The following is a 25,428-nucleotide window of genomic DNA, read 5'->3' on the forward strand; positions in this document are numbered from 1 at the left end:
GTGTGCCAGAAGTTTCTCTGGGGAAAACCTGAAGCTCGCTGTGGGATAACTTCTCACTCGCGAGTGTCTGCAGTCAGACACAAACTCTGCTGCTCCAGGTACAAACATCTCACATCTCTAAACCCAGACTCCACTGTCCTGCTATGCTCTGGGGAAGGAAAGGCAGATTGTGGCTGCAGGAGCAGGTGGCATTACCTGAGCTCTGCAATGGGAACAGAACATCACTGCAAACACAGCATCACTGCTGGGCCACTGCTGGGGTCAACCCAGGATGTGAAGGTGTAGCATCAGCTCCATTCTACACCTCGAGCAATGGCACCGACAGCACAAAGCTTGCAACCTTCCCCTACAAAAGGCAGTTGCTCTGATCTTGGGGGCTGCAGAGCAGTGAGGGGGTCAAAATGGGGAAGGGATGCCCGGAGCCCCCACAGGCACCCTGAGCAGTGTTGTCACAATGGCCCTGGTGTCAAAAGAAACATGAGCCATGGCAGGGCTGGTGGCAGCCCTCGGTATCCTCACATCTAGCGGGTTACGAGCTCGGCCCCGCCGCGCTGCACGGACGCCGTCTCCACTCGCCTCGGCTGTGCAGGCCCACGGCGAAGTCCTAGGCCCAGCGAAGGGTGCCACTCAGCCAGCCAGAGCAGCTTCAAGTAGCCACAGTAGGGGGCACCCGCCCGGCCCGGGAACAGGGTGGCTGTGCAGGGAGGCGGAGCAGGACCCGCGGAGCCCCTCCCGGCGAGCGGCAGCGCCTGCGCCACGCCCCCGCCCAGGCCCTACCCAGCATGCCCCGCGCGCCCCGCCTGCTCAGCCCATGAGGCCTCGCGCCTGCCGCGGGAGGAGAGAGTCCTGCCGGAGGCCGCCAGGAGGCGCCTCTCGGCGGGGCGGGTTTGGTGCGTTGCCGTGGTGATAGGAGCGCGGCGCTGATTGGCTGCTGCGCCCCGGGTCTGCGGTGGCGTCAGGGCGGGAGCGGTGACGTGCGGGGCCGAGCGGGGGTGCTCCGGCGGGGCCGAGCGGAGCGGGGCTGCGGCGGAGGTGAGTGGGGCAAGGCCTGGGGGCACCCGGCGGGCACGGGGGCGCAGCGAGGATACGGGCGTGTGGGGGAGAAGGGCACAGGGTTATGGGGCAGAGGGAGCGGAGGTTCGTGGAGGTCTTGGCGTGTGGGGCACCAGCGATGGGGATGTGTGGAAGTCAAGGGCATGGAGTGTGGGGTAGCTCGGACGGGGGTATGCGAGGGACCAGGACATGCGGTGTGTGAGACAGGGGCATGTGATGTGGGACGACACGGGCACAGGGTCGTGAGGCAGTGGGGATGGGGGGCACAGAGATGAGGCAGTGGGGGGCCGAGGACATAGGATATGGACCACTGAACGTACTGAGGGCAGAAAGGAGGATGCAGAGTACGGGATGGAGGGACAGGCTGTGCTGTGCGATAGGCAATGAGAAGCAGGGCATGAGACTGGGGACAGGGAATCTCTGGGTGTGGGTTTGAGGAGATGGCACATGGGGGAGTTCGGAGGGGCGTGGGGTGAAGGGGCAGGGAGCTCAGGGGTGTGTGTCTGAGCATCAAGGAGGCAGGAGAGACAGCAGTTTGGAGCTGAGACAGCAGGGACATATCAGTGACTTTAGAGTTCAGGCTCTCATTCCTGCTTGGGAAATCAGGGAGAAAGGAGAATGGCACGTGGCCCTGCATGGGGCAGGGGGACAGTCTGCCTTTTTTCTCCCAGCATGGAGTGGCAGAGGGGGAATTAATTAAACCTGTGGTTTTAGGATACTGGTGGAGGGGTACTGCTGAGATCTGGGGCTGGAGGAAGTTAGAGTCAGGATGGTTCATCAGTGGGTGCCCTCAGGCAAGTGGTTGCTTGAGGAGAAAGGATTTGAGGGTCTTTTTCTCATGTCTCATGTTTCCATGTTCTGCCTCCTGGTTTCCTGAGATCCCACATACATGATATTTAGTCTGTGCTGTGCTTTGTCCATCTATAGAGTACCATCATTTAATAAAGAGGCCTTTATTCAGCAGTGGCTCTGAAGCACTCAAGGGGGCCTGCACTGGGCACTTGCCTCACACTATGCCATGCAGGAAGAGTGGTGCCCACAAGCAGGCTGGCTCAAGCATGACTCTTCGCTAGTTTCAAAAGAGCATTTACAAACAAGTCCTAGGTGGGAGGGTAAAGGAGCCTGCAGAAGAAGGTGGCAGGACCCTTGAAGCAAGAGACCTCTAATTTTCTTTCACATCCTGCTTCCGTCCTTGTTTTGTTTGTCCAATCTGTTGTGTTTTTTCCTTCCTTCTTGGCTAGCCTTCAAGCTCCATTGCTAAAACCAGTGAGGATCCTGTTGTTAAACTGAACTCTTCCTTCCCAGAGGAGTTTTGGACCTTCCCTTTTTTATGTGGTCAGAAGGCCTCCTAGCCTTGCCATGCTTCCAGAAGTGTGTGCACACTGACTCCACCTCGAGTGGTGCTTAGCAGCTGTTTTGTTTATGATCCAAGAGCTTTCAACCTATTTACTAAAGCCAGTGAATTAAGGTTCAAAACCTATTTACAAGGTAGGTGTTTTAGTGTCCGTGGATGGAAAATCATGACACAGAAAGGAAAAGCAGCTGAAGATGGAGCTTGTCAGTGGAGCAGGAGAGAAAACACACCCCTGTAATCATTCCATCTCTGCTTTTCCCAGTCTGCCATCAGCTGTATTGCATCTCTGTGGCTTCACACAGTGTCTCAGTGTAGAGGGCTTGTTCACGCAAGTGACAGCTGTGCTTGCGGGAAGGAATTGGTCTGCTGAGTCCCCACATGTTGGGAAAGCCTTAGTGAATCCCTGCAAGAGGTTTCTGACATGGCTGTAGGCTCTGGGCAGCGCCTGTCGTGGGCATGCAGAGGGACCTCAGTGTGGAAAGAGGACAGAGCAGTGGCTACCTTGTAAACCAGAGTCCCGAGGGGGATTGGTAGCAGAATTGATCTCTTGAACCAGTGAGCTGCTGGTTGAAGCAGCTTATGTCCTGTTTCTGCTCTGCTTGTCCCTCCTCCTGCCTTTTGTTTTCATGCTAACTCTCTTTCTGCCTTCAGCAGAGAATCCCTTTCCCATTCTGACTCAGGCATGCCCCAGGCGGTGCTGAAGTGGGAGATCTTCCATGACTTTTGCCGTGTGTCAGCCAGGGATGCAAGAGGAGACTCTCAGGAGGGATGTGCAAGGCAGGTTCCCTCCTTGCCCTAAGCTGGTGTCAGTGGTGTGTGCACGGTGCTGTGGCATGTCCTGGTGCTGAGTTGTGATCAGCGCCGGGTGAGTCCAGTGACTCACTACTGCTTCAGATCTCCGGCAGCAGCAGTGCCCTTGGTCTGTGACAGCTCAGGGTGTGGTTTGGGTGTGATTGATGCCCTCCTTGACAGTGTCAACCTTACCCTTGTTACCGATCAGGGACAGGCTTTATTGCTGCCCCTGATGGGCCAGTGCAGTTGTAATGACTTCATTATTGCTGCTCAGTCAGGAAGGCCAAAGAAAAGCTTGGTCTGGGCTGCTCAGAAAAACTCCCTTTGGTTTGGGATGAGAAACCTGGATTCATGGCTTGCTGTGACAGTGAAGCTCCTGCTTGGGGTTTTATGGCCCCTACTAGAGCAGAGGCTGGGTGCAGGACTCATGCTGTTTCCTTCACCAGCTGACCTTCAGACAGGCTCATCTCAGCTGCTCAGCTCCCCACATCTGCAAATTTTTTCCTCAGGTGGGCTGTGTTTTTTTATATCACTGATCACAAGAATCACAGAATTGTGCCCAGTACAAGGGGGATGATCTCTGCTCTAATCCTGCTGGCCATGCCATTGCAGATCTAGGTCAGGATGCTGGTGGCCTTTTTGGCCACCTGAACATGCTGCTCAGTTGTCGTCACCTGCTGTTGACCAACACCTCCAGGCCTTTCTCTGCTGGACATCTCCCCAGCCACTCTGCCCCAAGCCTGGAATGGCTGCAGGGGGTTGTTGTGACCCTAGGGCTGGATCGAGCAGTTGGCCTTGTTGAACTTCATGCAGTCTGCTCAGCCTGGCCAGGTCTCTCTGGAGAGCCTCCTGCTCTTGAGGAGGAGTGATTCTGATGTGAGCGATGGTGCAGTGCCAGGGGCTGGGGTGACTCTGCGGATCTCACGCCCATGCTGTGCCCGGGATGTGTTGGGTGCGCTCATGGTGGTGTGCCAGGAGCCTTGGATTTTGGGGCTTTCTGTTTTTATCCTCTTCTGAGTGGGTGCAGCTCCTTGTGCTGTGTCAGACCCAGGGGATGTGCAGCACAGGGTGGGATTTCCCCCTCCACCCTGACCTTGCTCCTCTCAGCGTGGGGCTGGCAGGATTGCTACCAGAGCTGCCTGGCAGAGTCATCCCATGCTGGAGGCAGCAATGCCAAAAGAAGATGTTCCATTAGGATAGGAGGAGCAGCTAAGCCTGGGTAATGTCAGGGAGGGGACATGGGTTCAAGTAGCATCATGTTCACAACATCTCTGATGTGTGAGTCCAGTCAAGTCTGCATAGCTGTGGCTAAAAATAGAGCAGATTTTCTCTGAGTCCTCTCGTTCAGAGCCTCAGGAGACAGCGCTTTTTTCTCCAGTGCTGGTCTCTCAATGTTCTGAGCCTGAAATTCATAGAAGGCTGTTTTCAAAGTTATCAGGAAAACCAAGAGGAGTGAATGAACTCTATCAAGTCCTTAAGATTCAGCCACCCAAAAGGGAAGTTCATTAAAGTTGCCGTAAGTTTCTGACAGCCTCCTGGAGGTACATGGAGCAAGCTGAGGCCAGAAGCCACCTTAGAGCCCACCATAGATCCTTCTCTGGCATCAGCTTCATGCATTGTCAGAAGAGGTCAGCCTCCGGCTGTGACTGCTAGGAGGCAAAGGTGGCATCCTGTTGTTGAGAGCCCGGTGAGAGGTTGAAGCTGTTTGTTGGGGTTGCTCTGCCCTTCAAGTTTGCAGGATCTGGCAGAGCCCGGGGAATAGGGACGGCTTCGATTGCATGCGGCAGCTGCTTGCCCCAGCCTGTGCTTTTGCTGTGCTGCAGAGGGAGTGTGTGTTTAAATTTCAGAGCTGCTGCTGGATCCAGCCCAGTTCTCCCAGCAGCGTAAATATCTGACCCTCAGCACAGCCCTGGGAGCTGGCGTTTTATTCTCTTGCAGATCCTGGCCCTGCTGACATGGTGACTGAGCGGCAGCTGTGAGGGACGGGCGGCTGGGGACAGCAGTCCCGCAGAGGTAACCCCTCCCTGCTGTCTGTTTGTGAGCAGGTTTTGAGGTTGCTTCCTACAAGCTTCACTTTTACCCATGACCTAAAACTTGCTTAAATTTCTTTCTAAATTTCAACTGAGTCTTACTTTTGTTCAGTCTCTGAACATGAGCTTTATGATGGCAGATGTGAGATGTGTGTGGACATCTCCTGGGAACTTGATCTTAAAGGTCTTTTCCAGCCTAAGTGATCCTATGATTGCATGTGGTACTGTCCCTGCTCTGGCATTTGGGACATGAACTTCTGCGTGTGTGGAGGGGGTTCTGTGGTGAACCAGATGGGGCATTGCTGGTGCAGAACTGCTGCTGGGATTCTCCAGCATGTTGCCTGTTGACAAATGTGTGTTCTTGTGCTCTACATCATGGTGCCTTTTGGGGAGTATTTGGTCTGCAGCTATTTGAATTATGAGATGGACATTTGCAAATGTTCCTAGACTGAGGAATTAGCCCAGCAAGAAGCCTCTTGGGCTCCTCCATGCAGCAGGGGCCTGACAGGCAAATGTTTTTTCAGTTGGATGAGATGATGTTAGTGTGCTCATGCCTGGAATGTTGATGGCTGCCAGAACCCAGCCTGGCTTGCCCTGACTCTAAATTTTGGAGATCGTGATTTTTGAGGTGTTTTGGCCACTGGGCAGCTACCACTGCCCCTGCTGATGCCTGTGGGTTTGTCAGGCTGTGTGGCTGCACTCTAACCGGGTGCTGTGCAGCCAGCTCTGCTCTTCTGGAGTGTTGCTGTGCAGAGGTACGCAGCCTAGCTCTGGAGACTCTGGGGAGGTCCAGACAAAGCAGAAGTTATTTCATGGGGGCTACAAGTAAGAGTCTTCTGCAGAGCTAATGGGTTTTAATATTTTACTCTGAGATCTGCTCGTGTTGGCAGACAGCCTAGGAAATTGCTTTCCCAAAGTAGGGCTTAGAGTGGAAGGATTGATGCCAATGTGAAGTCTTTTGGCCAAAGAAATGGTGAAATACATCTTTCCCAAAAGAAATGTTTCGGGATGATGTTCACCTGAGCTAGTTCACTATTCACATGGTTGCTAGAAGGGTTCAGAGCAGAGCTGGCTCAAAGTGGAGCTTAGGTTTCAGGATGACTTCTTGAAATGTTCTGATATTCACTGCTATGATCACAGCATCTGGGAAATGTCTGTGTCCTCCATGGCTTAGCCAGCAGCTTGTGGACATCAAAGATCAGCTGAGTCAGGTCTTTCAGACGGGCTTTGCAAAAAGTGCTCTGACACTGTGTGAAGGAGCTTCCCTGGGGATTGCCTTGGACAGGTTCTGCTGGAAAGTGTGGGGCTTGCAGGGGAATCCTGGCTGGGGTGGAGGTGGCAGGGTGAAAGCACCAGTCAGAAACGTGCTGTTGGGTCAGACCAGAGCACGTTCCTGAGGCTTGTGGACAGCAGCAGCCACAGAATGTCTCTGCTCATCAGAACCATTGACCTTGTGCTGCATTCTTCGGTTTTCCTGGGAACTGCAGCTTGGAATAGCAGAAACCAGAACATGCACATTCAGCCCCAGGAGAGATGTGGGAGGGAGCATTTTGGTGCTTGAAAAGGGCAGATGAACTTTCCTACCTGAGCTGGTAGAGAAGTGTTTCTTTGATGATTTGTGCAGAGGCTTGACTCTGAACCATCTGACTGCCTGATGAACACCTCCCTGGGGAAGGCTTTGCCAGGCTGAGAGGGTACAGGCCAGGTGGCTCCAAAATACAAAGTGTTTTGTACAGCCACCTCGGTGGTGGGAACTCAGATCTCAGAAAGAGCTTTTAACCTTTAGTTGATTACCTGGACTCTGCTAGATCAGCTGGGGCCTCGAAAAGCGCTTAACTGCATAAAGACTGATGATCAGAGAACCACATCTCTGAGAATAATTCATGGATGCACAGAATGGGTTGGGCTGGAAGGGACCTCCAAGATCATCCAGTTCCAAGCCTGCTGCCATGGACAGGGGCACATCCAACTAGCCCAGCTTGCTCAAGACCTCATCCAACCTGGCCTTCAACACCTCCAGGGAAGGGGTATCCACAGCTTCCCTGGGCAACCTGTTCCAGTGTCTTACCACCCTGACTGTAATTCATGAGTTCTGGTGTCCAAAGAGCAGGTTTCATGTTGTTGAGGCTGGAGCTTGGTGGAGCTCCCAGTAGCCATGTGGGATGTGGTGGTCAACTGTCTGCATACCTCTGCTGCCCTTGCCATGCTTCTGAGATGATGCCAGTGACATGAGTAAGTTAAAGAAAAGTGCTAAAGCTTTGCTCAAGCATTTTGTTTTCTGGGGGCAGAGGTGGAAATCCAAACAGAGCACCCCAGGGTCCTCTGATTGGCAGAGGAGTCCCAGCAGGATGCTGCCAAACATGAGCACTGCTTCTGCTGCTGCTGAAAATGCATAGGAGCTCTGTCCCGGCAGTGGCTCTGGCTGTGTCCCATGTGGCCAAAAATAGTAAGGAGGCATCAGTCCCCTCTGGCTCCCTAAGGAGAGTGTTGAACTGAGTTTTGTATAACAGGTTATCCCTGGTGTTCTCTGGAGTTTTCTATACAGAGACATCTGCAGCCAGGCTCATACTCCTCTCAATTTCCTGCTTGTGGTTGGAATGAAGAGGCAGTGACCATGCTGATCTGTTCTGATCATGCTGGTGGTTTACAGTCCCTGCTGAATCATCTGAGCTTGTGCCTGGGAGTAATCACTGCCTGTCAGCTGCATCCTAGGATCAGCACAGTGTGGCTGCTGCCCGGGATGCTTTGGTTAGATCTACAAACTCAGCAGCACTCCTGGAAGCTCATAAAGCTCACAGCCTGGTGGGGTTTATTGTTTTTCCTGGTTAGCCCATGGGATTTCAACCTGTGGGATCTCAATCTCTGGCACTGCCAAGAAGCAAAGACTGGCTGCTGTTTCTGTGGGTGTTCTGCTGGGTCTGGGAGCAATGACAGCCTAGCAGGGAACTTCCTTGCTGCTGGGTGCTCAGCTCCAGTCAGCAGACTGCATGCATGGGTCTGCAATCTGGCCTGCTGTCCTGCACCTCCCTGCTTCTCTGACGACCTTCTGGCCCCACATCCAAAGCAGGGGTGATACTTGCTGGTGTCCAAGTGGCACTGAGGCTTTGAGGAAAGCTAAGCTGGGTGCTGGTGAGTGCCAGCAGTGCTCCTGTGTGCAGTGGCAGCTTGTTCCACTTGGTGCTTTCTTGGTTTTTCTTTTGGAGGGTGAACAACTGTGCCCACTGTTTGCCTTGGACAGTCTGGCTGCTGTTCCCATGCACTACTCCCTCCCCAGCCCTATTCTAGAGTTACTGATGTTCCTGAAACCAGATCCTTCCACGTGGACTGCTCCAGTTTAGGAAGACAAGGGGTCCCTCAGCCAACCTGGCAATAATGCACAAGAGGGCTTCAGGAGTTTGGGAAGCTGCAGTTTACAGTGGTTCAGTATTTCTCTGAGCCACCATCCTCTTCTCCTTGGGGATGAGAAGGAAAAGGAGATTATATCCCAGACAGCCTCTCTGGCACTTCCAGGGCAGCAGGGATGTGAAAGCTGGCACTGGCAAAGGCACTCCTCCTGTGGAGGAGCACAAATGGGAGATACAGGGGAGGGTGGCAAGTCCCCCTCAGGAGGTGGGAGCAAGCCCATGGGTGCAGAGTCCCTGTGAACACTTAACCGTCTTGGCCACCACGTGCAAGCTGCTCTCTGCTCTCTCAGCAGCCGTGTTCCCATTGCCATGGCTTCACCACCAGTTCTTCCCTGCCGTGCAAATGATCCTCTCTCCTTACCGACTTAATGATCTTCTCAGATAGCACCACTTCTCCACAGCTTTGGCTCAGAAGCCCTGCTGGTGTCACCTTTCTGGTACCTGCTTGTTTCCTGGCCGTGGTCCTTGTTCCAGCATGTCAGAACTGCGTGCCCTTCCAGTCTCAGGGTGCTCTGGGCTGCCCCGAGCTGACAGCATAACACAAATAATATCTGCTTCTGGTAGTTGACAGCACAACACAACAGCTGAAGCGATCTTCCAGGAAGGCTGCAGGGGGACTTTTTCTGAGGGTGTCTGGAGATAGGACAAGGGGGGATGGTTTGAAGCTGAAGGAGAGCAGCATTATACTAGATCTGAGGAAGGAAGTTCTTCAGTACCAGGGTGGTCAGACTCTGGAATAGGCTGCCCAAGGAGGTTGTGGCTGTCTTCTTCCTGGGGGTGTTCCAGGCCAGGCTGGATGAGAACTTGTGCAGCTGAGTCTAGTTGAGAGGTGTCTGCCCGTGGAGGTTGGAGTAGATGGTCTCTGAGGTCCCTTCCAACCTGAGCCATTCCATCATTCCATGATCTGCCAGGTTTATTTGCTGAAAGTAATCTTGGAAATATTTCTTCTAGGAATATACAACAGGAGGAGATGGTCACAAGCAGTGTGCTAGTGCTGACCTCAGGACAGGGAGCCAGGCTCAGGAGCGTGACTGCAAACAGGTACCAGGATCCATTCCTCGTGAGCAAACAAAGGCACCTGGCACTGAGGTGTTCCACTGTGCTCCCAAAGCACAGCTCTGAGCTCATGCAGCAAGGAGGGGACCAGGAAGGAAGTACTCTGAGAGTACTGGGGATGTGTTTTTGATGATGAGGAAATGGAGGTGTGGGAGTTGCCAGGATTTGGTGAAGGTCATGGCAGGAGTTTGGGTAAGAGGTAACAGCTGCTCAGCTCTTCATTGCACCCCTGCTGCTACCCCTTCTATGAGAGGCAGTCACACAGCCCATCAGAGGCTGAAGAGGACAGGGAGTCCCCCTGCTGCAAAAGTGTGTGGGGATGGTTACTGGAGAAGTATTGAGCCCCCCCCCACATCTTCTGTCTCAAGATTCCAGACCATGTCTGATGTGTTCTTGAAACTGCTGGAGCCAGGGACATCTGCAGCTCCTGAAAGATGAACTTCTGGAGAAGAACAGCCTGTCAGACCTCTTTCAAATGTGTCTGGGAGTTTATGGCCCAAAGTCTGATGTGCCTCTAGTGCTGTGATAGCTCTCTGAAGAGCCCCAGCCCAGGTGAGAACATGGAAAGTTGCTTTGGGAGCAAAACCCCATGACGTGGTCTGGGTATCAGTGTCAGTGTTGGAGAAGCAGCTGTTGAGTTTTGTAACCTTTTTAACCTCCTTCCATTATTTTTTTCCCTCCTCAATGTCAAGGAAGGAGGGAGTTAAACCATGTGGTAGATGTGTGACTCCTTTTGGCAAGCCTGGCTGATGGAGACAAGCAGGGAATCTCCTGCACCCTCTGCCACATGCTCCTGAGTAATGAGCAGCAACAGGGCAGCAGCAGCTCTGGCAGCACCCTGCTGCCTCCTCAGCTGGGCTTGTCCTGGGTGAAATGCAGAAGCTCACACAGAACAGTGCTGGAGGGAAGATCACAGGGCTGGGGCAGATGCTTCAAGGTGAAAATCTGCCCCTGAGTGTCAGTAGCTGGCTAGGGCTGTGGGAGGGGGACTCCTTGCTGGCTCTGGTAGTTTATTTCCTCATGTAGGTTGCCTTGTAGCCCAGACTTTGAGTACGGGGGGAATCACTTGGGTGGTAAGTGCTGCTGGGATCTCCTTAGCTGATGAGGGGGGTTGTTCATCTTTCAGCAACTAAAACAAATATGAGTTCAATGTTTGTCTCTCCTGGTTTGGGCAGTTGGTTCCTTTCCTGTATTGCAGCATTTGCTCAGTTCTTACTTGGCTTTTCTTAGTAGTAGCTGGCATGGAGGAGGAGGAGGAGAAGGAACAGAAACTGGTACTTGATTAGCAGAAGCAGTGACACAGCCTGCAAATGATGGCTAAGAAGTAGCAATAACATTTTTTTATGTTCAGGTTTTGTTTATAGATTCAGTCTGTGCCACAGAGGCAGAATTCTCACCTCACCCTTCCAATACACCTCGCTTCTGCACGTGGCTGGCAATGCTGTGCAGAGAGCAGCAGCAAGAGCCCCCCATGGTAAACTGGTTTCCTTTCACAATTCCTGGTGACCTCTTCTGCAGTGACTGGAACAGGTGGTGAGCAGAGCAGCTCTGTGACTTGGCCCTGGGGATGCCTGGCTCTTTGCTTTGCCTGCAGACTCCTGTCCTCCTGGGAGGAACCTGGTGTGGTGATGCAGACTGCAGCAGGGCCTTGGTCAGCAACAAACCCCTGCTGTGCTGGGAGGGAATGGGGCAGGTGTCACCTGCACCCTGTGAACACACTCTTAAGTACCTCTCCTGTTTGAATTGCCCACCAGGTACACTGCACCTGCTTTAATGGTGGGAGCCCTCTAGCTATGAGTGCTTCCTTGCCCTTACTTTGTGGATGCTTTGCTGCCTACACCAGGGTGTTGAATGCACATCCCCTTCCTCTTCCTTTTGCCTTCAAGGATTTGGAGGGGGCTACAGGAGACCTGGAGAGGGGATTGTTACAAAGCTGTGGAGTGACAGGAAGAGGTCTGATGGCTTCAAACTGCAAGAAGCTGGATTGAGATTAGGTATTAGCAAGCAATACTTAATGGGATAGGTTGTCCAGAGAAGTTGTGGAGACTCCAAGCCTGTAGGTGTTCAAGGTCAGGTTGGATGGGGCCTTGAGCAGCCTAGTCTAGTAGGAGGTGTCCTTGCCCTATGGTAGGGGAGTTGGAACTGGATGGTCTTTGAGGTCCTTTCCAATCCAAACCATTCTGTGATTCTTGTGACACTTCTTTCACTCTGTGTGGACTTCTTGTCACATCATCCCACCACTCTACACAGACCATGGCAAACTGGGCACTTCTTTACTGGTTTGTGTTTCTGCTTCTCTGAACTTGGCTTTGAGGTCTGCATTCTAACCACCAGTGAAGAGCTGTTGGGCCAAAAGGGTGCAAGCTGCATATTGGTGCATTTGGAGTATCTTGGAAGTCTTGGATACTGTCCCAGATCACCCAGAGAGGTGGGAGATGGAGCCATCCCAGGTCATGTTGCTTGGGGCTCTAGTTGCAGATGTCCCTGCTGACTGCAAGGGGTTGGACTGGGTAAGTTTTAAATGTCCCTCCAGTCAAAGCCATTCTGTGATCTTGGTCAGCTCTGGACAGTGCTGCCTTCTTGCAGGGGATTCACAAAGATTTGTCTCCTTTTAACTTTCACTTTTTTGGGGGCTTTCCTCCTCCTCCTGTTGTGCCACATCTCTCATCCCATCCCCACTGGATGGTTTAGCTTGGCTTAGATGCCAGCCTCTGTTTCTAGCAAAGAGAAACCTGTTGCCCATGCTGTTTCCAGTGTGAGAGCAGGGCAGCCAGCAGGCATCTGCCCAAGCCCAGAGCCAGCAAACAAACCCACCCACGTCTGACTGCAGGCTCCTGGAAGGAGGGTTCTGGCCCAGTCAGGGTTTTGCCAAAGCTTCTGGGAATGGGGATTGATGCAAGAGCAGAGCAAGGTATGAGATTCTTGCCCTCCTGCTCGTTCCTATCCTGTAGGAAGAGGAAGGGAAATGTCTTTGCCAGATCCTCTGGAGAGGTTTAGGAAGGAATTCATGGTCCCCGTGCTTGTTTCCATCCTCTCTTTCCATCCCTGCCCTGTGACAGCTGCCGATGGAAAAAGGGGGTGGCTGCTCCAGGCAGGAGTCTGCCCTTCTGCAGCTTGAAGCTGGTGTGCTGGCTTTTGAGCCAAAGGAGATCAAGCTCTGCCTGCTGGCAGCTGGCTGTGGAGGCACCAAAGAGACAGAGAAGTCCTGTGGTTAAGGTGAGCCCTTTGGCCATCCTCTGCCGTCCCTAGTGCTGTCCCACAAAGACACAATGCTGTGACAATCCTGCCCATGGCCACATAGGCAGGGCAGGTCCATCCTTGCACTGGACAAGCCTCTGGGGAATTGCAGCTTTCCGGGATACCTCACTCTGAAACACAGGGCTCATGAGGGAACAGAGGAGACCTGGAGGGGAGGGCTTGGGTGTCCACATCTCTTGGGGAGCCCTGCCAGGCCAGCTCTCTGCACGCTGAGGTGCATGGGCACAGCCTGTACCCTGCCTTTCAGCCAGGCAGTGGTTGCTGTGGCCTTCCATCTGCCAAGGGCTGAAGTCAGTCCCTTTGTCCTCCTCTGCAGATCTCTTGTTCAGAGAGCAGGGGAACAGCCAAGGGGAAGGCAGGTGTGCAAAGAGCTCTCACAGCTCCCTACTGCTCAGGCCCCTATGCTCTTGACCTGCAAGGAGATATTAAAGTGATGCCTACAGAGCCTGCTGCTAAAAGCTTTTCTCTCTCAGGCTCCCCAGCTGCTCCTGAAGGGTGGGATCCAAATCCTTCCCGTAATGCCTGAATGCACCTGGGGAGCCTTAACTGGAGCTCGTGTATATCTCACCCTCTGCCTTTCTGCTTCTCTGGCCTGACCAACTCCAAGCCCAGTGCTGGGACTGGGTTTTGGGAAGCAAGCTGCATGTCACAAACTCGCTGCCACCCTGGGAGTGCACAGCTCTGAGTGGATCCACTGGATGGATGACAGCGTGCCAGGGATGCAGCAGAAGGAATGTGCCCATGTTATCCCAACAGGAATGTGCCACAAGGCATCTGGGGTGAAACAGAGGTCTCTGCTTGCAGTGGGTTTAAAGCAAGTGTCCTGTGCTGGGTACCAGAGACAAAGAGCTAATGAGAAGCTCATTAAGCTGCTGCTGGATGTATTTTCCACTGTAGCCTGGTTTACCCTGCCACAAGCTTCCCTCACTGGCTGCCGTTCCAGGCAAAAGCCTTTGCGTAGTGTTTGTGCACTCATCTCTGCATAGCCTCAGAACTGCCCTCCAGCTCCCATGAAGAGGTTTTCCTGCTCGTGTGCCACATCCCACCACGCGGGGTGTGTGAGAGGAGGCCAAGGATAACACAGCCCTTCAATGGTCGCTTAGTGCTCCTTAGAGGCACAGGAAGGGAGCAGAGCTCTGCCCTTGTCCAAGCACCCCTCTCCTTGATGCAGCTCCATCTCCTGGAGTCTGAATTCCCAGAGTGCAGGTTAAAAACAAAGCACATCTCCAGGAGGTGACTTGTGTGTGCTGGCTATGTGACAGGTTTGCATTCATCCTCCTCCTGGAAGCTTTTGTCCCCTCCCTCAGCTCCTTGCTTGCTGTCACAGGGAGCCCTGACCCTGCTCGACGTTGCAACCTTCCTAGGGAGTACAAGTTGCCGGCTGCGGCCTGGGCTTGAAGTGCCAAGCAGGAAGGTCTGCTATGGGAGGGAAAACTAGCCCTGAGTCACTCCTGCCCTACCCCAGCAAGCCCTGTGTTGTGGCCGTGGGTGTGGGTCACAAACCATCCCAGCTGGTCACCTTTGTGCGAGTCGTTTGCTCACTTCACTGCGGGCTGTAAGATGCTGCATCAGTTTAACTTGTGCCTGGAAATGGAGCTTTTCCTGGTGGAAGCTGGGTATCAGTGGCTTTTCTGATGGATGTTTCTCCACTTAAAAATCCTTCCTTCAAGGAAGTGGATGCCATTCTGCAGAACTTGGGTCTCAGGTGCTGACTACTGCAGCAAACGTCTGTTTAGAAATCAAGCTCTGGAGGCAGATGAGTGCTGGGGTGCTGTGGCGTGAGCTGGTTGCTGAGGTGAGATCTGGCGTGGCGAGGAGGGAGGTGGGAAGGGCTTTGCCATGCCGTGGTGCTGCCTCACAGCTGGAGTTTTTCGTGGGCTGTTTGGGATGGACTGAGGCAAACAAGGGGCAGAAGCGTGGGGGGAGGCCGCGGCAGTTCCTGGCGCAGGAAGCTCGGGTCGGGGACGGAGCTGGCCAGGCGGTCCCGCTGGGCTGCCGCCGGACCCACCGCTGAGTCACAGCCAGCTTGGAAAGACCTCTAAGGGTCACTGAGACCAACCTATCACCTAACCCTTCTAATTAACTAAACCATGGCACTAAGTGCCTCATCCAGTCTCCTTTTAAGCACCTCCAGGGACAGCGACTCTGCTCCCTCCCTGGGCAGCCCATTCTAATGCCAGTCACTCTTTCTGCCAGCCTAAACCTGCCCTGGCACAGTTTGAGACTGTGTCTTCTTGCTCTGTCACTGGGTGCTTGGGAGAAAAGACCAACCCCAACTGGCCACAGCCTCCCTTCAGGCAGTTGTAGACAGCAATGAGCTCTGCCCTGAGCCTTCTCTGCTGCAGGCTGCACCCCCCCAGCTCCCTCAGCCTGTCCTCACAGGGCTGTGCTCCAGGCCCCTCCCCCAGCCTTGCTGCCCTGCTCTCAACACCTTCCAGCACCTCAGCATCTCTCTTGAATTGAGGGGCCCAGAACTGGACACAGTGCACAAGGTGTGACCTGAGCAGTGCCGAGTAGAAGGGCAGAAGAACCTCCCTGGTCCTGCTGGCGGCACCGTTACTTATCCAGGCCAGGCTGCCGTTGAGCTCGGCCCGGCGGCTGCGTGCGGACCGGCAGCAACACGTCTGACCTGCGGCTCCTGGCAGAGGAGCTGGGGCCAGCTACAGCACGAGCAGTGCAGATAAACACAAGGGCTGCCGCTGGCAGCGCTGCCATGGGAAGCAGCAGGAGCACGGGGGCTGGCAGGGAGCTGTCCATCTGCAGAGCTGGTGAACAGTTTGGGGCTTTTGGACACTGCCTGCTGCTGCGCTGTGCCCTGCTCCCCCAGCACCTCTCACCCACAGGCACAGATCCCTTAGAGGAGCTCTGCCCCTCTGCCTATTGCGGGTGAGGGGGGAATGTTGAAGCCAGCTCTGCCCGATCCTCTCTGGTGGTGTTGGTTCTGTCTAACCCTGGCTGTGGCAACCACTGTGAAATCCTGGCACATCAGCAGCTCTGGCAGATGTTGTCTGGAGCAGTGTTCCTGCTATAGGAGCTTGGGAGCCCTGAGTGCCTGTGCTCTGTCTGCTGGCCTTTAAATAAGTTTCTGTTGGAGTTTTGCTTCCTTGAGTCCTACAGAGTGTTTATGCTGAAGTGACCTGTAAAAGCTCCAGGTACTGCTTGTGCCTCTGGCTGAGAAGGAACAGCTGAGCAGGACTAGAACCACAGAATAATTTTGGTTGGAAGAGAGCTTTAAGATCATTTTCTCCAACTCCTAACCCAGCACTGCCAGGTCACTACCAAACCATGTCCCTCAGCACCACATCTACAGGGCTTTGAAACACAGGGATGAGGATTCCCCCACTGCCCTGGGCAGGCTGTTCCAGGGCTTGACATCCCCTCTGGGGAAGAATTGTTCCTCATGTCTAATGTGAATCTCACCTGGCACAACTTAAGGCTGTTTCCTCTAGTTCTATCACTTGTTCCTTGGAGAAAGAGATGCAGCCTCACCTGGCTCCAACCTCCTTGCAGGAAGTTGTAGTGAGCCAGAAGGTCTCCCCTCAGCCTCCTGTTCTCCAAACAGCCCCACCTCTCCCAGTAACACGAGCGTGGTTACAGCTCTGCTGCTGAAGTGCTTGATGTGGATGCCATTGCCTGCTGACCTGTCTCATTTCTCCTGTCTCACAGGCTAGCAGGAACAGCCTGGTAGGGTCCATCTCGGATAGATGCAGATGATGCCAGAGCTATGACAGGGACTGCAGTCTTGGCACTGAGGGGTGATCAATTATGGAACAACTACAGGAGGAAGTACCTGAGGTCAAGGAAGAAGAGGAGGAAGAGGCACTGATAGCGGTGAGCAGAGCCTCAGATCAAAGTGGAGGACCAGACAGCTCGCTGCCATCGAGCAGCTACACAGGTGAGTGGAACCAGGGCAGCTCCTCTGTCCCAGGAGCAGCCAGGGCCTACACCAGGTTGCTCAGCTTCCAAGGGCAGAGGACCTGCCTGGGAGCGGAGTTTGGCTTGTTTTAATCACTTCCCTTTGTGAGATAAAGCATCAAGAGCAAAGCTCTGGAGAGGCTCATTCCTCCCTCTGTGGTCACAGCCCAGCCCTCGGCAGCAAGCTGGGAGATAAAAAATGAAGGACATTTTACTCCAGAGCAAGGGGGCTCCCAGGGTGCCTGACAACGTGTCCCTGGCCACTGCTTGCAGTCCTCAGTGCAAACTGAATACAGGAGTGGGGGAGAGGGTTTGTTGCTGCTGAAGAGGTTCTTCCAGAGCTCTGGCTGTTCCAGCTGGGCATACTTGTGCCAGTTGCCTGCCAACTGGGGATTATAAAATTTGCTTGTTGGGTTTCCTTGCCTAGACATGGGTGCTGAAGGGAATAAAGCAGCATCGAGGTGGAGTCTCTCATCTGCTGGGGGCACTCTTGGCCCTGTGCATGGCATCTGCATGAAACCATGAATCCTGAAGCCTGAATCTTGGAGGTTAACTGTCCAAATTCCAAATGCACCCTCACGGCTGGATGTCCCTCATCAGCCCCATGGCTGGCAGAGTTAAATGTGGGCTTGTGGCTGCTACAGCCAAGGACACCCTCCTCTGTGTGCTTGCAGACCTCTCGCAGAGCTCCTCTCCCTCCCTGTCGGACCAGCTGCAGATGGGCTGCGAGGAGACATCCTTGGGAGTGCTGAACGTGGAGTGCAGGGTCTGCGGGGACAAAGCCTCGGGGTTCCACTATGGCGTCCATGCCTGCGAGGGCTGCAAGGTACAGGTGCCCTGTGGGGGCTGGGCTCAGCAGTGCCCTGCAGAGGTCGGCCACCAGGGACCATGCTGTCTCTTCAGACAAGCAGATTTCCAGCAAAACAGGGAAGTGGGATTGAGGGATTTTAAAAAAAAACTCATTTTCAACTTGTCCAGACGGTGCAGGGTGCACGGATGGGCACAGAAATGCTGTCCTAGGGGAGGCAACAACTTTGCACATGGCTGAGATCTTGCCCCATCACCATCACTTTGTAAGGCAAATCCCACCACACCCACCCTGGGACCCTAGCTTTGCTGTTAGAGATGCTCTCAGTGCTGCAGATGAGCAGTGAGCTGCCTTCATCTCCTACGGAATCACTGGCTGCATTTTGAATGTGCCTCTGAAATCCCTTCTCCCACAGCAGATGCCAGCGAGGCTGTGTTAGTGGCCCAAGGCCTGGCAGACATTCCTGCAGGCTGGGACCAGCCCATGGCTCGGTCCTCCATCTTTCCCTGCTGGCTGCCTCCAGTATGACACACATGGGGCTCTGGTGAGCCATGCACCACAGGCTCTTCTGCAGCCCCCTTCTACCACCTCACCACCTCTCCTTGAGACAAAGACTGCTTGTGCCAGAGAGACCCAGGGCCCCCGCTCCTCACTCAGCTGACCCTCCACGAGGCTCCTGAGGACAGTAAACTAGCCTGGTCCCAGCCCTCAGGTGCTAATGCTGCCGTTCTCTCGTGCCCCTGCTTCATGTCCTCCTCCATACCGCTGCCACAGGGCTTCTTCCGCCGGACGATCCGCATGAAGCTGGAGTATGAGAAGTGCGAGAGGAGCTGCAAGGTCCAGAAGAAGAGCCGTAACAAGTGCCAGTACTGCCGCTTCCAGAAGTGCCTCGCGCTGGGCATGTCACACAACGGTGCGTGGCACTGCTGCCTGCCACGGGCCTGGCTGCCCCCTCTAGGGTTTGCTTCGTCCCACAGCTCTCTGCTTGCCAGGAGGAGATCATCTTCCAAACCCATGGCAGGGAGTTGGAACTCAGTGATCTTTGAGGTCCCTCCCAACCTAAGTCATTCTGTGGTTCCCACTGTGCAGGCTGGCTGCTGGCACATGGCTGACTGGATCACAGGATGTTAGGTCTTGGAAGGGACCCAAAGAGCTCATCCAGTCCAACCCCCCCTGCCAGAGCAGGACCACACAATCTAGCACAGATCACAGAGGAATGCATCCACATAGGCCTCAAAAGTCTCCAGAGAAGGAGACTCCAGAACCTCTCTGGGGGGCCTGTTCCAGTGCTCTGGGACCCTTACAGTCAAGAAGTTCCCTCTTGTGCTGAGCTGGAACCTCCTGTGCTGCAGCTTCCATCCATTGCTGCTTGTCCTATCCCAGGGAGCAGTGAGCAGAGCCTGTCCCCCCCTCCTGACCCCAGCCCTCAGACATTTATAAACATTTGTTACATCCCCTCTCAGTCTTCTCTTCTCCAGACTAAACAGTCTCAGGTCCCTCAGCCTCTTCTCATCAGGCATGCCCTCCAGTCCCCTAATCATCCCTGTAGCCCTCCACTGAGCTCTCTCCAGCAGATCTCTGTCCCTCTGCAACTGGGAAGCCCCAAACTGAAGGCAGCACTCAAGATGAGGTCTCACTAGGGTAGAGTAGAGGGGGAGGAGAACCTCCCATTGTCTGCTGGACACACTCTGCTTAATACACCCCAAGATCCCCTTGGCCTTCTTGGCGACAAGGGCACATTGCTGTGCCATAATTAACTTGTTATCCACCAGGACTCCCAGGTCCCTCTCCACAGGGCTGCTCTGCAGCAGATCACCTCCTAACCTTCCCAGGTGCAGGACTCTGCACTTGTCCTTGTTGAACCTCATTTGGTTCCTCTGTGCCCAGCTCTGCAGTGTGTCCAGGTCTCGCTGGATGGCCTTCAGATGTATCAGCAAAGCCTCCCAGTTTGGTGTCATCAGCAAACATGCTGAGCAGACACTCTGTCCCCTCATCAGTGTCATTGATGAAGATGTTGAACAGGGCATCTGTTTATGGATTGACCCAGAGGGAACTGGACGCACGGATTGTTCTTCTGTGCTGAGATTATTCATCTTCAGGTGTAGCCATCACGTCCCTGGCCAAACCAAGGTGTTTATGTGGGGAGCAAGGTTTGGGAAAGGGCCTGGAGCGTAGGGGCTGTGCTGGTGAGGGAGGCAGTATTGGGGCTGGTTCACGAAAGTGCTGGTGCTGAAGGGGCTGCAGCCCTGGAGATGCATCATGTTGTGTAGCTCTAAGTGCTCACCAGCAGACCTCTTGGGATCACCCCTACTGTCCTGACTCTTCACTTTTGCTCCCCTCACAGCAATCCGCTTTGGCCGCATGCCAGAGGCAGAGAAGAGGAAGCTGGTGGCAGGGCTGACAGCCAGCGAGGTCAGCTGCCAGAACCCACAGGTGGCTGACCTGAAAGCTTTCTCCAAGCACATCTACAATGCCTACCTGAAAAACTTCAACATGACCAAAAAGAAGGCGAGAGGCATCCTGACCGGGAAGGCCAGCAGCACCCCAGTGAGTTCCTTCCCTGGCACCATTAGGGCTGGCTATGCCCAGCTGGGGGGAGGGCATTCTCAGGGAGGTGCTGCAGGTCTCCTCCTGTAGCTGTTACACAGGCAGCAATTCCCAGCTGCCTCCAGGTGCAGATCCCACACCGTCTGCTCCTCATTGGGAACATTCCCATTGCTCTGCACACTCGGGCTGTGGCAGGTGGGAACAGTTTGCCTGGCACTGCCAGTCTCAATGGGGATATAACACACAGGGGTGGTGGGTGCCAGTGTCTTTTGCAGAGCCAGTGTCTTGAGTCCCTGCAATGGGTTCCTGACCACTTGCTTCTTTCTCAGCAGCCTTTTGTGATCCATGACATGGACACCTTGTGGCAGGCAGAAAAGGGGCTGGTGTGGAAGCAGCTGGTGAATGGCATTCCCCCCTACAAGGAGATTGGGGTGCACGTCTTCTACCGCTGCCAGTGCACCACGGTGGAGACTGTGCGGGAGCTCACCGAGTTCGCCAAGAGCATCCCCAGCTTCGTAGGCCTGTACTTGAACGACCAGGTGACTCTGCTGAAGTATGGGGTGCATGAGGCCATTTTCGCCATGCTGGCCTCCATCATGAACAAGGATGGGCTGCTGGTGGCCAATGGGAACGGCTTTGTCACCCGCGAGTTCCTGCGCAGCCTGCGCAAGCCCTTCAGCGAGATCATGGAGCCCAAGTTCGAGTTCGCAGTGAAGTTCAATGCACTGGAGCTGGACGACAGTGACCTGTCCTTGTTCGTGGCTGCCATCATCCTCTGTGGAGGTGAGCGAGCGCTGGTGCCAGCAGGAGCCCTAGCCAGCAAGTGGTTTGGGGTGGGCTGAACTGCAGCTGGCCTTGAAGTCAGCCGTGGGTGTCCTGGAGGGGCGAGAGAAGGAGGCTGTCCCATTGTCCCAGAAGGTGAGCCGAGGAGGGAGGCAGCCTGACTGGCTGGGCAGGGAGCTTCTGAAGGAATTACAGAAAAAAAAGGGAGTACCACCTTTGGAAACAAGGGAAGGTTTCCAGGAAGAGTTCAAGGATGTTGCTAGGTCTTGTAGGAAACAACTGAGAGAGGGAAAAGCCCATTTAGAACTTAGGCTGCCACTGCTGGCAAGGAGAATAATAAATGTTTCTGTAAGTATATTAATGGCAAAAGAAGGGGCAAGGATAACCTCCAGTCCATTAGATGGAGAGGGGAATATAGTGACAAAGGATGAAGAAAAGGCAGAGGTGCTTAACACCTTCTTTGCCTCAATCTTCAGTAGTGGGACAGGTTGTCTCCAGGACAACTGGCCTCCTGAGCTGGCAGATGGAGCCAGGGACCAGTGTAGTCCCCCTGTAATACAGGAAGAAACAGTAAGGGACCCACTGAGCCACTTGGATCCTCACAAGTCCATGGGACCAGATGGGATCCATCCTAGGGTGCTGAGAGAGCTGGCAGCTGAGCTGGTCAAGCCACTCTCCATCACTTATCAACAGTCCTGCCTCACTGGAGAGGTCCTTGGAGACTGGAAGCTGCCAAGGTGATGCCCATCCACAAGAAGGGCTGGAGGGAGGAACCAGGAAATGACAGAGCTGTCAGCCTGACCTCAGTGCCAGGCAATGGGATGGAACAGGTCGTCTTGAGTGCCATCACAGAGCACCTAGAGGATGGCCAAGGGATCAGGCCCAGCCAGCATGAGTTTAGGAAGGGCAGGTCCTGTCTCACCAACCTGATCTCCTTTTGTGATGAGGTTCCCTGCATGGTGAACATGGGGCAGGCTGTGGATGTAGTCTACCTGGACTGCAGCAAAGCCTGTGACACTGTCTGCCACAAATGCTCCTGGCCAAGCTGGCAGCTCATGGCTTGGACAGATTCACTCTGTGCTGGATCAAGAACTGGCCGGAGGGCAGAGCCCAGAGAGTGGTGGTGAATGGTGCCACATCCAGTTGGCAGCTGTCACCAGTGGTGTGCCACAGGGATCAGTGCTGGGCCCAGTCCTGTTCAATATCTTTATTGATGATCTGGACAAGGGGATTGAGTCCAGCATCACTAAGTTTGCAGATGACACCAAGCTAGGAGCAGGAGTGGAGCTGTTGGAGGGTAGGAGAGCCCTGCAGAGGAACCTGGACACGCTGGATGGGTGATCAGAGGCCAATGGGATGAGACTGAACAAGGCCAAGTGCAGGGTTCTACACTTTGGCCACAACAACCCCAAGCAGTGCTACAGGCTGGGGACAGCGTAGCTGGAGAGCAGCCAGGCAGAGACCTGGGGGTGCTGGTGGTATACAGTAGCTGAAGAGGGCAGCAGAGCCCTCAGCATCCTGGGCTGGCTCAGGAGCAGTGTGGCCAGCAGGACAAGGGAGGTTCTTCTGCCCCTGTGCTCAGCACTGCTCAGGCCACCCCTTGAGTGCTCTGTCCAGTGCTGGACTACTCAATTCAAGAGGGATGTTGAGGTGCTGGAAGGTGTCCAGAGAAGAGCACCAAGGCTGGTGAGAGGCCTGGAGCACAGCCCTGTGGGGAGAGACTGAGGGAGCTGGGGGTGTGCAGCCTGGAGAAGAGGAGGCTCAAGGCAGAGCTCATTGCTGTCTGCAGCTCCCTGCAGGGAGGCTGTAGCCATGTGAGGTTGGGCTCTGCTGCCAGGCACCCAGGGACAGAACAAGGGCACACAGTCTCAAGCTGTGCCAGGAGAGGTACAGGCTGGATGTTAGGAGCAAGTTCTTCCCAGAGAGAGTGATTGGCATTGGAATGGGCTGCCCAAGGGGGTGGTGGAGTCACCATCCCTGGAGGTGTTCAAAAAAAGCCTGGCTGGGGCACTTAGTGCCTTGGTCCAGTTGATTGGACAGGGCTGAGTGATAGGTTGGACTGGATGAGCTTGGAGGTCTCTGCCAACCTGGTTAATTCTGTGATTCTTTGAAACCAAGGTTTTTCCATGGCAGCGATGGCTAACAAGCTTGGACCTTCTAGCAAGGAGCATAGAAGTGGAAGTGTTCAAAGACAGGTTGGGCAGGGCCTTGAGCAGCCTAGTCTAGCAGGAGGTGTCCGTGCCCATGGCAGGGGGATCGGAGCTCAGATAACCTTAAGGTCTCTTCCAACCCAAAGCAGTCTGGGATTCTGTGATTCTCTTAAGTGGTGTGTTCTTCTCATAGGCTGCTGTGGGCTGTGTTGTCTCCCCTTGCCTAGTTGAGGTTGGAATCATGGTGGGTGGGCTACAGCTCCCATCTCCATTTCCCCAGTGAGGAGCTTTGGAGGGCCACACCCTAACGCTACAGCTCCCATGCTTCCCCTGCACAGACCGTCCTGGCCTGATGAACGTGAAGCAAGTGGAGGAGATCCAAGATAACATCCTGCAGGCACTGGAGTTTCACCTGCAGTCCAACCACCCTGATACCCAGTACCTCTTCCCCAAACTGCTGCAGAAGATGGCTGACCTGCGGCAGCTGGTGACAGAGCACGCTCAGCTGGTGCAGAAGATCAAGAAGACAGAGACAGAGACGTCTCTGCACCCTCTTCTGCAGGAGATCTACAAGGACATGTACTAAGAACCTGTTATTTATGAGAATGAAGCCATGGATTCCCACCATGTACAGAGACAAAAAAAACCTCTCCCCATGTCTTCCATTTTCTTCTGGAAACTTCTCTACCTGACCCATTGTACGGTACACAGGGGTGAGACGCCTGGAGGCAGCCACCAGCTGCTGGGCCAGGCCTTCTGTTACCCACTCTGGCACCTCCACAAAGGCAAACCATAAGCTACTGTTTCCATTACTGTGGCCTCAGCTCTTCATCTGCTCCCCCAGGCCTCTGGAAGGGTTCAGGTGGCCCAGACAGAGGGTTCCCGTGGCAGCCTGTGGACAGCAGGGCTAAGTCTGGTCTGCAGGAGACCTGAGTGCAGCATGGGTGTCCGGGGAGGTCAGCAGCAGCACTTAGAGCTTGTCTTTATTTTCTGTCTCTTATTGCACTCCAGATGCAGAGTCCTGAGCTGCCCTGTCCAGGACTTGTGAAATGCTGTCCCTCTCTTTCCCAGAGAAAAGCCAGAGATGGGTAGGGCTGTCCTAGCACAGATCCTTGGCTTCACCCCCTGCTTCCTGTCTCCCAGAGGGGATGGTGTGACCTTCGCCTTCCCCTGGGGGCTGTGTGGGAGCCCTTGCTCCTGCTACCCCAGTTTCAGAGGGAGCCTGCCCCTCAGTCTCTCAGTATGAGAGAAGGAGAAATGGGGAGGTAGGAAGGAAAGGGTTGACTTAAAAATCCTCATCTGTGTGCTTCCCACCCAGGCTGTCCTGTGCAGGTGTGAGTCACCAGAAAGGGCTGTGCAGGGCTGGGGGCAGGCCCAGGACTGACTGGTCAGGGTTCAGGTGGCAGTGACACCAAGAATAACAAAGCCATAGCCTGGCCGTGGTGCTCATGATGCTGAGAGGGCTTTGACCTGGCTGTCAACTGCCTTGCCTCAGTTTCACCTCTGTTTTGTCACCTGCTGTGAATGGGAGCATGAGGGTTTAGTGGTGCTCTGGTTGCAAAGAGCTTTGCAGCTGTAAAAGGGCAGGGAGTGTGTGGGATGCCCCATGAGCAGGAGCTTCCTGGCAAACACAGCTGGCTCATTGAAGCTGCCCTGTCCTCCTGTGTCACCATTCTGAGTGAGGGACAGCTCCAGGCTTTGAGGTCTACCTAAACCCAGAGCCCTTCTGGGATTTTACCTCGCAGCTGCTCACAGCTGCAGTGAAAGGCTCCAGTGCCACTGTGCTCAGCACTCCTGTGCAGAGAGTTGCTGCAGGAGAGCAGACAGACACAGGAAGGGCTCAGTCCCCTCTCAGGACAATGGTGTCTGGCCTAAGAATTGGCACTTCCTTGCGGCCCCCATCAATCAGCAGCCTTATTAAGTACTGACATGCCCAAGGAAGGGCAGTGGGAGCAAACGAGGCAGGTTTGGTTTCTCTCCCTCCACTCCAGCAGGTTTCCTTGGTGCAATAATTCCTTAAAATCCCAAAGGGATTGCTCCGGGCATCCCCTTCTCTGTCACAGGGCTGCTGGGTCCCAAACCCACTCTGCTAACCACCCTCCAGGCTCCGTTACCATGCCTCAGTTTCCCTGCCCACTGCCCCCCAGCCTCTTCCCCTCCCTACCTTTCAGGGGTCTCATGAATTACCATTTCTAAAGCACTTTGAAGCCCTCTTGGGGCAGGCACTGGGGGGCTGTGTGTGCTGGAGCTGTGCTGGATGGAGCCCAAAGGCACCGCT

General features: G+C 54.4%; 1 protein-coding gene across 5 annotated transcripts; it reads left to right on the forward strand.

Moving 5' to 3' along the window:
• The first annotated feature begins 934 nt into the window (after positions 1-934).
• PPARD (peroxisome proliferator activated receptor delta) lies at positions 935-23,962 on the forward strand. Of its 5 annotated transcripts, XM_064173618.1 has the most exons (9): positions 935-1,032; positions 5,138-5,212; positions 9,585-9,674; positions 16,614-16,842; positions 17,537-17,688; positions 18,445-18,583; positions 20,015-20,217; positions 20,547-21,000; positions 23,489-23,962. In XM_064173618.1, exons 4-9 carry the CDS (start codon positions 16,713-16,715, stop codon positions 23,734-23,736), a joined length of 1,326 nt encoding a protein of 441 aa, XP_064029688.1. In that variant the 5' UTR covers positions 935-1,032; positions 5,138-5,212; positions 9,585-9,674; positions 16,614-16,712; the 3' UTR covers positions 23,737-23,962. The 5 variants fall into 5 exon arrangements, with proteins under 5 accessions (XP_064029688.1, XP_064029686.1, XP_064029691.1 ...); XM_064173616.1 differs by lacking the exon at positions 9,585-9,674; XM_064173621.1 differs by lacking the exon at positions 9,585-9,674 and having other exon boundaries at positions 20,550-21,000.
• The last annotated feature ends 1,466 nt before the right edge of the window (positions 23,963-25,428 follow it).

This window comes from Pogoniulus pusillus, chromosome 39, assembly GCF_015220805.1.
Source record: "Pogoniulus pusillus isolate bPogPus1 chromosome 39, bPogPus1.pri, whole genome shotgun sequence".
NCBI classification, from domain to species: domain Eukaryota; kingdom Metazoa; phylum Chordata; class Aves; order Piciformes; family Lybiidae; genus Pogoniulus; species Pogoniulus pusillus.

Excerpts from the sequence above, each read along its gene's own strand:
- PPARD (XM_064173618.1), top strand. The coding sequence starts at position 16,713 with ATGGAACAACTACAGGAGGAAGTACCTGAGGTCAAGGAAGAAGAGGAG. Across the intron at positions 16,843-17,536 it reads GCCATCGAGCAGCTACACAG|ACCTCTCGCAGAGCTCCTCT; the intron begins GTGAGTGGAACC and ends GTGTGCTTGCAG. Across the intron at positions 18,584-20,014 it reads GCTGGGCATGTCACACAACG|CAATCCGCTTTGGCCGCATG; the intron begins GTGCGTGGCACT and ends CTCCCCTCACAG.